The 11,991-nt window shown below is 41.7% G+C and overlaps 1 protein-coding gene across 1 annotated transcript in view; it reads left to right on the top strand.

The window, feature by feature from the left end:
* Positions 1-11,991, top strand: part of LOC102848488 (chromosome unknown open reading frame, human C9orf3) — a 704,390-nt gene that overhangs the window by 128,772 nt on the left and 563,627 nt on the right. The window contains exon 4 of the mRNA XM_006898876.1: positions 1,605-1,850. Coding sequence (XP_006898938.1) covers positions 1,605-1,850 — 246 coding nt within the window. The remainder of the gene's footprint in view (positions 1-1,604; positions 1,851-11,991) is intronic.

Here is an 11,991-nt window from a genome sequence, read left to right as displayed (position 1 = left end):
AAGAGTACTGAATGTACCATGTACTGCCAGGAAAACAAACAGATTCATCTTGGAGAGGATTAAACCAAGCTACTCCTTGGAGGCAAGGATTCTGGACTTCGTCTGACATACTTTGTACATGTTGCCAGGAGGGATGGGTCCTTGGAGAGGGACATCATGCTTGCGGTGGTGGAGGGACAGCGCAGTAGGGGAAGACCCTCTATGAGATGGATTGATTCGGTGACTGGGCTAATCAGGATGGGTGTATCAGAGGCAGTGCGGTTGGCTCAGGGTAGAGCAGCGTTTAGGGCTGTTGTGCATAGGGTCGCTATGAGTCACAAACGACTCGATGGCACATAACAACAAACAAACAAAAGTACTGTCTATCTGTAACCCACCCATCCCTGCCTGAGGGCTGCAGACCCAAACGTTACCAGTGCAGCAGGGTCCAAAAGGATCTGTTCTGCTTCTGTTGGCGGTAGGTGGGGTTGGAGGGTGCAGGAGGTGTGGTCAAGAATAAATGGCAGAGTAACTTGATTTGCAGCTATGAAGTAATCTATGGGCAAAATCTTGAATGATGCAGGAAGCATCAAAAGAAGGTAGAAGCAATATGCACAATGACTGTACCAAAAAGGATTGGTTCATACAGATTTATTTGAGAAAGTAGCATATGATCAAGAACCAATAATACTGAATGAAAAAATCTGAGTTGCACTCAAAGGATTGTCAAAAAAATGAGGCATCTGGAATTGATGGAATATCAATTGAAGTGAAAAGATTGACGCTGTCAGCTGTTTCATTTTACTCTGATCCACAATCAATACCCAACAGCCAAATACAATCAAAAGACATGGTGCATTGTGGAAATTACTGTCAAGGACCTCTACAAAGTGCTAAAGAGCAAGGATTTCCATTTAAAGACATCTTAGATAGATTCACCTGATCCAAGTAATGGTATTTTTAGTTACTTCCTATGTACCTGAAAGTTGGACAATGAGTGAAAAAGATCAAAGAAGAATCTGTGCCTTTAAATTATGTTTCTGGTGAAGAATATTGAATATACCAAGGACTCAAAGCAACAAACAAATCTGTCTTGGAAGAAGTGAAACCAAAGTAATCTTTAGATGGAAGGGTGGTAAAATTATCCTAACTTTCTTTGGGTCTAATCTCAGGAGGAACCAATTCTTGGAGAGAAATTCCATGCTAGACAATGTGGAGGGGCAGTGAAAGAGAGGAAGTCTCCCAAAGAGATAGATTGACACAGTGATTCAATTGGCTTGAGAGTGAGGTTGATTCAGAAAAGGGCAAGATTCATATCTGTTGATCACTGTGATCACTGATCATAGTTGACTTTGCAGTATCTAGCAACAACATTTTAGTGCTTATTCTAAAATAAGACTCAAGTATTTCACTAGCTTAGATTGAAGCACATTATTAATTACCTTGACTTACATTTTTTCATCACTATGTAAAACAAACTAGCCAGAAGTACAAATGAATAGTGTTTGCTTGTCAGCCCACCTAAACTAAAGTTTCCTAGAAGCTGTCCATATCTACAAGAGTTCTTAACCCTCAGAAGGTCTCATTATCATAAATTTTATCTGTTTATTTCATGTTCTTACCAGGGATGCTTGCGTTTGTAATCACATGGAATATCCCTGCCGCTTCCAGGATGTTTCTGCCACCACTCAGGACATCATTCCTCATCGAGTGTTTGCCCCAGTGTGCTTCAAGGATGTCTGTCAGAAGACCCTTCTGCCGCTGATATCTCCTTGCCTCTCAGCAGCACATTCTATTCTGGGAACACACCCGTTTTCCAGGTTGGATGTAGTTATCGTCCCTGCAAACTTTTCAAGTCTGGGTATGGCCAGGTATGCTATTCCAGTGTGGCATTGTAGATCATGTCTTGATAATCCTTGGACTAATTCTTATTCATTTTGAGCTCTATCTGAGTCATCATGTGACTAAAATGGAAAGGGCTTGGTTATTAATGTATATGTCTATCTCTCATGGCTAACTGAGGGAGTGTTCTAGTAGGCGCCAGCACACACAAGCCTTTGGGTGCTATGAGTGCAATTCAGGCTGCCTTGAGCACAGAGGCCTTACCCTGATTGCTGTTGGGCTTTGAAAACACTTTGTGCCCCCAGGGTGATACCTTTTGGATCACAGCTGTTCTGTGACTGGTTAGATTCAGTGGAGCACAATGCCAGTGAGCCCAAAGTCATAGTTCTAGTCTCTGGGCACTGTAACAAAACTTGATACCAGGGCCACAGGCTGCTTGCCTAATCCTGACCAGCTGTTTGCTTACATCATCGGTCACAAGGGCTGTGAAGCACTGTGCATGGATCTGTCTAAATACATCACCACTGTTAGAACATCAGCTCACAGCAAATGTCTTACACAAAGGATACTGGTAAGGGATCACTTGTTTCAGTACTATTTTAGACAATAAATTATTTATTCTTACTTTTGCCTCAATTTACTTCCTTTACAAATAAAAATCTGCAAGTTGAGCCTTTTCACTATCTGTTACTTACCACTAAAGTCCATTCCATTAATTTGACTTTTCTATAAAAAGTAGCTGCAATTCACTGAGGAAAGTTAGGTTAAGTCTTTAAAGTTTTCTTTAGTTCTGTTTCTGTTTGAAAATCTTAATCATTTACAGCAAATATTCTTAATTGAGGATGGGGAAAAATAAGCTTACCGAAGCATGTGACTTTTAATTTTTTCCCCTATTCATCAAGGAAATTCCTACAGCCAATTAATTTCTATGCTTTTGAGCAGCTGTCATTGTGGTGTTTTTCCTGAAAAATTACACACATTCTTAGTAGTATCCTAAATTAGAAGAAAACTGACCAGCACATTTGCTTTTCATCTTTACTATGTACATAGATTTTTAAGAGTTGGCAGGGTAGACTTAATCCTTGAGGAGGTCTGAGAAAGGCATTTATATGGATTTTATTCTATGTTTATGAAGATAGGAGGAATGTAAACACTAGGATAATAACATATGTTTGGTTCCATGTCTATATAATGTATCTTAAGAAAGGGCCTTTTTTGGTCCCTTTGATGAGTTCAATGAACTTAATACAAGCAAAATGATTGTTTTCTGTTTGTATAAAATCTTCAGGGACTCTACTTAGTTGTTTGTTTTTTTATTTTACAGACGTTTTCGTTGTTGAGGCCTGTTTGTTAACAATTCCTGGGTAGTGGATTTTTATGTAGACCAGCTTATTTTCTGTAGTTCCTTTCTTATATCAGCCTGCCAGAACCAGAATTTGTTTACCTGCAGGCATTCTATAAAGCTTCTCTTTTCAAGTTTGCAAGTCCAAGCAGGTAGGCTGTGTACTTGTTGGTTTTTGAGATGGTTAAAGTGATTTAAACATACTTAACTCTGGATTTTTAAAGTGAGCGGAGGTGCCTTCCAGCCAAATGGGACTGGGCACAAATGTGATAATAACTGAGTAGTAACAAACCTTTCATGCTGAAAAATGGGCAGCTCATACATTGAAAGTTTTATGGTTGTTTGTTAAATAGCTTTTCAGGGGTTTCGTTTGGTATGTTGGTTCTTTGTTTTTGGTGGCTTTTTTTTTCAAGTTTCCCCCTTCCTTTTAGACTTGGAAATAAAGCCTGCCCTAGTCTAGGTATTTTCCTGAGCCATGTCACTACTCCCTGCCTTTGGCTACAGAGAAGCATGGCAGTCACCCCATTCCCAGGGATGGAGTTGGGCACACTCAACTGAGCCTTGAGTTGATTCTCCTCACTTGGCTTAACTCTATCAGAATATTGACACCTTAAGCCACCTGCAAGGAAGTGGGGTTGATGACAAGGCTACAAAGGCCCTGCCACATTGTTTATAGTAAAGCTTTCCCTTGGAGTTCTGTAAAGCAAAGATGGAACAAAAACACTGGTCTTATGGGTGGAGTCAGAACCATAAACAGGAAGAGGGGAAATCCAAGACTAGAAGGGTCCAAAAAGAACACTGAAACTGGTATCATGTTAGTTCTAATGCACCAAGGCCTCAAAGGATTTTTAAAAATTATTATTATTATATGTTGGTTAGCTTACAAAGTTCATATACATTGTCTCTCTCACTGTCCTTCATACACATTGTATTCCATCCATTCTCATGCATTATGTTTTATAAAATTAATCACCACTGTGAAGTGGTACAACCACTCTGGAGGGCAGTTTGGTGTTTCCTCAAAAAGTTGAACATAGAAATTACATATGACCCAGCTATTCCACTGCTTGGAATATCCCCCAAGAAAATGAAAACTGTGGCACAGATGAGACTTATACACCACCATTCATAGTAGCATTATTCATCATTACAAAAACATGGAAACAGCCCAAATGTCCAACCACTATTGACTGGATTGAGAAATTATGGGACATTTACACAATGAAATAATGCACAGCACACAAGAGCAATAATTTTGTAAATTAGCACCTAACTTGTGCATTATGCAGATGACACAACCCTGCTTACTGAAACTGAGGAAAACCTGAAGCACTTGCTGCAGAAGGTCAAGTACTGGAGCCTTCAATATGGATTGGAGCTCAATATCAAGAAAATAAAGATTCTCACCACTGGGCTGTTTTGCAGAATCTTGATGGATGGTGAAGAGATTGAGATTGTAAACAGCTTTAGTTTGCTTAGCTCAACAGTCAACATTCTTGGCACCAGCAGCCAGGAAGTTAAAAGATATATTGCACTGGGAATGTCACCTCTCAGAGATGTCTCCTAAGTACTGAAGAGCAATGGTGTCTCTCTAGAGACTAACGTGGGTCTGATACAGGCTATGGTCTTCGCAATCAGTTGTTATGCATCAGAGAGTTGGACAATGACCAAGGAGGATAGACGGAGAATTGATGCCTTTGAGCTGTGGTGATGGAGAAAAGTATTGAATATACCATGGACTGCTCAGAGAATGAACAGGTTCATCCCAGAGAGGGTGAAACCAGGGACAAGGATTCTGAAACTTCATCTGACATATTTTGGACATGTTGCAAGGAGAGACCAGTCCTTGGAGAGGGACATCATGCTTGGAAGGGTGGAGGGACAGCGCAGGAGAGGAAGATGCTTGATGAGATGGATTGAGTCAGTGACTGGAGTAATGGGGGGAGGTGTGTCAGAGACAATAAGATTGGCAAAGGATAGAGTAGGGTTTAGGGCTGTTGTACATAGGGTCACTATGAGTCGTAAGTGACTTGATGGCACATAACAACAACAACAGCAACAACAACAATCGCCTAACTTGGGAAGGACTGGAGAGCATTATACTGAGTAAACTAACTCAGTCCTGGAAGGACAAATTTTGTATAAAACCATTATTGTAGAATGAGTATGAGAATTCAAGGGAGAGATGATGGAAGCAAAGAGATGAGGATGGGCAGGTGTGTGGTGGGGTTTGGAATATGATTGTTAATTATAGGTTCATACAGTTTGGTGGGAGGTGGAGTGAAGGAAATGTGAAAGATCCAGTGTGAAAAACAAAGTTTTCAAACTTTGGAAATAAAAATAAAATAGTTAATAAAATAAAAATAAAACCCAGTATAAAATAAAATAGTTAATCTCATTGTACCATGCCCATATTTTCAGGTTCCCAAAAGATCTTTCTCATTTCCTTCACCTTCTCTGTCCACCCAATAAATTGTGTAACCCAATGGTTTCAACTTAACCCATCCTCACCCCTCTACTCCTAACCCTTATCTCATTGGCTCCCCTTTTGTGTTTTACTAGCTATCTATTTTTACAATAATGGTCTTATGCAGTGTTTGTCCTTATGAGACTGAGTTACTCAGCATAATACTCTCTACTCTCTCCAAAGTTATGTAGTATTTTTTGAAATTGTTACTCCTGAGCTTTGCATAGTATTCCACTGAGTGAATGTACCACAATTTATCAATACATTCAGTTGTGATTAGACATTTGGGCTGTTTCCATATTCTTGCGATGATGAATAATGCTTCTACGAACATTGGTGTACAGATGTCCATTTGTGTCTGAGTCCTCCTTTTCTCCAGGTGTATTTCTTATATTGGAATAGCTAAGTCATACAGAGTTTCTATGTTCAGCTTGTTGAGGAAATGCCAAAATGCCTTCCAAAGTTTGTACCATTTCCAAATCCCACCAACAGTGTATGAATATTCCTAGCTCTCCGCATTTTCTCCAACATTTATTGTTTGCATCCCTACTGGACTTTGCCGCTGTTACTGGGATGAGATGGTACCTCATTGTGGTTTTTATTTGCATCTTTTTTATTGCCAGTTATTTTGAGCATGTCTCTTGGCCATCTGTCTTTTGCCCATTTTGTAATTGGGTTATCAGTGTTTTTCTTCTGGAGGCCCAGTTGTGTTGTTGCTATGTGCTGTCAAGTCACCTGCGGTGCATAGTGACTCTATGTACAATAGCTCTGAAAACAGCCCCATCCTGAGCCAGTCTCACTGACTTTGATACATCTATCCACATTACCCTAGTTAATATATCAATCCATCTCATATAGGATGTCTCCTGTGCCATCCCTCTACCCTTCTGAGCATGATATCCTTCTTCAAGCATCCGTTCTTCCTGGCCTCATGACCAAAGTATGTGAGAGAAAGCTTCAAAATCCTAGCCTCTAAGGAGAAACTTGGTTTCATCCTAAACCGAGACAGACCTATTTGTTTTCTTAGTAGTCCATGGTATGTTCAAGACTCTTCTCCAGCACCAAAATTCAAAGGCATCAATTCTTCTTCTGCCATGCATAGTCACTCTCCAGCTTTCTGATGCATAACAAGTAATTACGAAGACCAAGGACTGGATTAGGAGCACCTTAATCTCTAGACTGACATCATTGCTTCTATGTAAAATGGAAGGGTCCCTGACAGCAGATTTACCTAATGCCGTTCATGTTTTGATTTCCTACTACTGGTGCCAAAAATGTTGATTTTGGAGCAGAGCAAGCTGTAACTGTTAACAACCTCAATCTCTTCTCTGTCCACCTTGGTTCTTTCTGCCTCTTGGCCCAGTGATGAGAATCTTTGTCTTCTTGATGTTGAACTTCAATCCATGTTGAAGACTATGAAGCAATCACTTCAGGTCCTCCTCAGTTTCAGCAAGCAAGGTTGTCTCATCTCCATAATGTAGCTTGTTGATAGTATTCTGTAAACTTAATTTTTTTTAATTTTCTACTAGTTTATTTACAAAATTTAAAAACAAATTCTTTAAGTTTCCCTCACCCCCCCACCTATCAAATTGTACAACCCGATGATTAATCCCCCCATCTCCCTGCACATCCACATCCCTCTGCTTCCAGTCTCTCCCACTCCTCTTGGATCTTTATACTTATTCTACAATAATGATTTGATACACTATTTATCCTTATAGGAATGGTTAGTTCACTCAGCATAATGCTCTCCTGTCCCTCCCAAGTGAGGTAATACTTTACAAAATCATTTCTCCTGCATGCTGCCTAGTATTCCATTGTGTGAATGTACCATAATTTCTCAATCTGTTTTGTAATGAGACCCTTGCCTGAGATGGTATTGCCAAAAGTTTGTTCCCAGTCAGTAGATTTTCTTTTCACTCTGTTGTAAAAGTTTTGATGAACACAGAGATTTAATTTTTAGAAAGTTCTATTGAACAATTCTATCCTCTCCAGATTGTGCACTTCTGCGTGTATTTTTCAGACGCTTTACATCATAGACTAGGCCTTCTAAGCTTGGTCCCAGTTTGGTCTTTATTCTCAGGTCATTGATCCACCTTCAGTTGATTTTTTTTTTAATTTTATTGGGAAAAACACAGTGGGGGTACAAGGAGGTGAGGGTTGGGGCAGAAGGGTGAGGATGGGCAGGGATGCAGTTGCAGAGCTGCACAATTTGGTTGGTGGGGGGAGCAGGTGAAGAAAATGAAAAGGATCCGGTGGGGATCAGATGCTACAGAGGAATGGTAAGCGTTTTCCGATGGCAATTAAACCAACTGTCTTATTGATTTGGGAACTGGATGCAGACTCTCTGGCTTCTTCATGCTGAACAGGGCGTTGATGTGAAGGGGGAAATGGAGGACACTTTATCACATTACTGGTGGTATTGGGTTAAAGCTGCTTGCCTTCTTGTTCTGTTAGAAGATATTTTCCTGTCATTTGCTCCCCTCTGGACTGCAAAGTGTTTTCCCAGGTGGGTCCAGTGGGGATGGCTGGTTGAACCCAGAGGCTCCATCCTCCTTTGCTTCCTTAGCTGTCAGTTGTATTTCCTTTTTTGTCACTGGCACTGGGTTCAGGGTCAGGTCTGGAGTAAAACTCAGTGTTAAGGTTACCTATAGGAAAGGGAGCAAACCTAGAAAGAACAAACTTGTGAGTTACAAATAGAAGGGCTTTGGGGGTGTTGCTTTCAGGTTTACTGGGGGAAAGGGTGGCAGAAAGTAACCTAGATAAAATTCTCTGGATACCCTAGGCATTTCCCCCCCATCCAAGGGTCAGATGGCACAATCTGGGGACTGAGCACCTCACCCTGAGGGCCATGACAGCTCGCCCCGAGCCAAGGGCCGAAGACAGCCCGCCCCAGGCAGAGGGCCATGATGGCTAACCCTGGGCCAGGGGCCAAAGACAGCCTGTCCTGAGCAGGGCAACACCCCCCAAGGGCTGGCTGGTACACTCCCCCTCCAGTTGCCCCCACCCTACTGTGGTGCCCTCTCCTGACCGAGGACTATGTTAGCCAAGGACATTGTTTCCAATTCCATCACTGCCACTTTTACCTCCCCCCATAAGTGGTCATACTATATTTTGATGTAGATGTCACTGCCCTCCCCCTTTATAAATGACAAAGGAAACCTGAGAGTTGTGAACAGACTCCCCCCAGGTCAAAACAGCTTTTGTCAGAAGCATTCAACAGATCAAAATATGTGGTGCATTTAGGATGTTGGTCATCTTGGACATGCTGCCACTGTTAACTGTCATCAAATAGATAACTCACAGTGACCATCAACAATCCATTGTATCGGTGATCATCTTCTCTGGCCTGTCCAAGGAAACCCACACCTTCAGGCAGCGGGGCGTATGTCCCATCTCCTGCGCGGGCGGCTGGCCAGCGGGTGCTCATCATCTCCTGTGCGGGTGGCCAGTGGCCGCCAGCTTCCCCCGTCGCCGCCATCTTGGCTCTAAGAATTCTCCCCAGAACAAGTTCACTTTGTGGCAGTGTGGCGGCTCTGCTGCACCAGTCTTGGGGAGGCCCGGTGCCTACCATCCATCCTGGGCGAGGAAATCCATAGGTTCCAGCTGTGGGAGCCTCATGGAGCTGCAGCGTGGTGTGGCACAGTGCGGCCTCTGCGGGAGGGGGTTGGGAGCTGCTAGACTCACCCATTCCTCCTTGGGAATCCTTGAATTCTTTTTGTTGAACCTCGATCTTCACTGAAGACCAGTCATTAACTGTTTAACTGTTCAATTATCAATAAACAGAGATCTGTAGAAGGCCATAGTGGCCCTACTTCAAGTGGTCTGCTGCTCCTGCAGCTCACCACATTGTCTCTGCCTCCGCCACCATCTTGGATCCCAAGTTGATTTTTGAGTATGGTGTGAGATATATATAGATCCTGTTTCAGCTTTCTATAGGTAGCAGTCCAGTTTTGCCAGAAGGAGGAGGAACACTCCCAGAGACATTTTATGAAGCAAGCAAAACCCTATTATCAAAACCAGGCAAAGATATTACCAAAAAAGAAAACTACAGAGCAATATCTCTCATGAATATAGATGCAGAAATCCTTAACAAAATCCCAGTCAATACAATCCAGTGTAATTGTTGTTGTTAGGTGTCATTGATGTTCTTGCAACTCATAGTGACCCTATGCATATAATAGTCTTGAAACCTGTTCTGCCTGTGCCAACTTTATTGTCTCTGACACACCTATCCTCATTACCCCAGTCACTGAATCAATCAATCTCATAGAGGGTCTCTCGAGTTGTTCCTCCACCCTTCCGAACATGATGTCCCTCTCCAAGGATTGGTCCCTCCTTGCAACATGCCCAAAGTAAGTCAGATGAAGCCTCAGAATCCTTGCCTCAAAAGTAGTCTGGTTTCATACTCTCTAAAAGGAATCTGTTTGTTCTCCTGGAAGTGTATGGTTTATTCAGTACTCTTCTCTAGCGCCACAGCTCAAAGGCATCAATTCTCTTTCTATCATCCCTTGTCATTGTCCATCTCTCTGATGCATAGCCAGTAATTGCAAAGACCATGGCCTGAATCACGTGCATCTTAGCCTCCAGGCTGACATCATTACTCTGCAGTACTCTGAAGAGGTGACTGACAACAGACTTTCCTAATGCATTTTGTCTTTTAATTTCATCCTTGCTGGTAACAGGAATGTTGATTTTGAAGCCAAGCAAATTAAATCTGTTAAAATGTGTTAGTAGGCCAGTTGATGAGAACCTTTGTCTTCTTGATGTTGAGCTTCAATCCATATTTAAGGCTGCAGTCCTTGACCTTCTGTAGTGCTTCAGGACCTCCTCAGTTTCAGCAAGCAGTGTTGTGTCATCTGCATAATGCAAGTTGTTGAAGAGTCTTCCTCCAATCCTGGTGCCACATTCCTACTTATAGAGCTCAGACACCCAGATGATCTGTTCTGCATTATAGATTGAAAGAGTATAGAGATAGGACACATCACTGGCGGACATCCATCCTAATTTTGAACCATGCTGTGTTTCCTTGCTGTGTTCTGACAACTGCCTCCTGGTCCAAATATAGCTTTTGCATAAGCACAATCAAGTGTTTTGGGATTCCTATTCTTCTCAGAGTCAGCCACAGTCTGTTGTGATACATACAGTCAAATGCCTTTGTATAGTCAATAAAACACAGACAGACATACCCCTGGTACTCTCTGCTTTCAGCCAAGATCCATCTAACATTGACTATAATATCCTTAGGGCCATGACCTCTTCTAAACTCAGCCTGCACATCTGTCAGTTCTCTGTTCATGTGCTGTTCCAGTTGTTTTCAAATAACTTTAAGCAGAATCTTGCTTGCATGTGATATTAATGATACTGTTCAATAACTTCCACACTCTATCAGGCACTTTTCTTTGGAATGGGAACAAATATATGTATCTCTCCTACTCAGTTGGCTGGGTGGTTGTCCTCCATATTTCTTGGCACAACTTGGTGAGTGCATCCAGGATAGTGGTTCTTTGTTGAAATATATCAATTAGTATTTCCTCAGTTCCTGGAGACTTGTTGTTTGCCATTTCTTTTAGAACAGCTTGAACTTCTTCTTTCATTACCACAGGTTCTTACTCATACATTGTTTCATAAAATTGCTCTGGTCCAGAGGAATTCCTTTAGGTACAGTGACTAAACTCCTTCCATTTCCTTTTACTGCTTCCTGGATCATTTAATATTCTGCCCAAAGCACGCTTAAGTATTCAAGCACGCTTGAATTTGTTCTTCAATTCCTTCAGCTTAAGAAATGCTGAATGAGTTTCAGCTTTTTTATTTTCTCACACCAGCTCTTTGCACATTTCATTGTAAAACTTTACTTTGTCTTCCCACACTGCCCTTTGAAATATTCTATTCAGCTTCCTAATTTTTTTATTTCTCCTTTTTGTTTTGGCTTCTTGGCACTCTGGTGCAATGTACAGAGTCTCGTCTGACATTTATCTTGGTCTTTTCTTCCTTCTCTGCCTTTGTAAAGACCTTTTGTATTCTTCATGAATGATACTCTTGATTTCCTTCCACAGGCTCACCTGGTCTTTGCTCATTGGTGTTCTAGACCTTAAACCTATTTCTGAGATAGTTTTGAAATTCGAGTGAGATTGAATCAAGGTAAAATTTTGTTTCCTGTGGAGATTATTTTTTAAAAAAAGCCATTTCTAGGGAGGTCTGGTGGCCTAGAAGCAAGAATCTACACTATAATCCCAGAGGAGTTGCTTGTTGTTTTGTGCCGTCGAGTCGTTTGCAACTCATAGTGACCCTATATACAACAGCCCTAAACCGTGCTCTATCCTGTGCCAATCTCATTGCCTCTGACACACCTATCCTGATT

Source organism: Elephantulus edwardii, unplaced genomic scaffold (genome assembly GCF_000299155.1).
Source record: "Elephantulus edwardii isolate Elephantulus edwardi_28Jun2011 unplaced genomic scaffold, EleEdw1.0 scaffold00238, whole genome shotgun sequence".
Lineage (NCBI taxonomy): Eukaryota > Metazoa > Chordata > Mammalia > Macroscelidea > Macroscelididae > Elephantulus > Elephantulus edwardii.
Note: the sequence above shows the minus strand (reverse complement) of the source record. Positions and strands in the feature narration are given on the sequence as shown.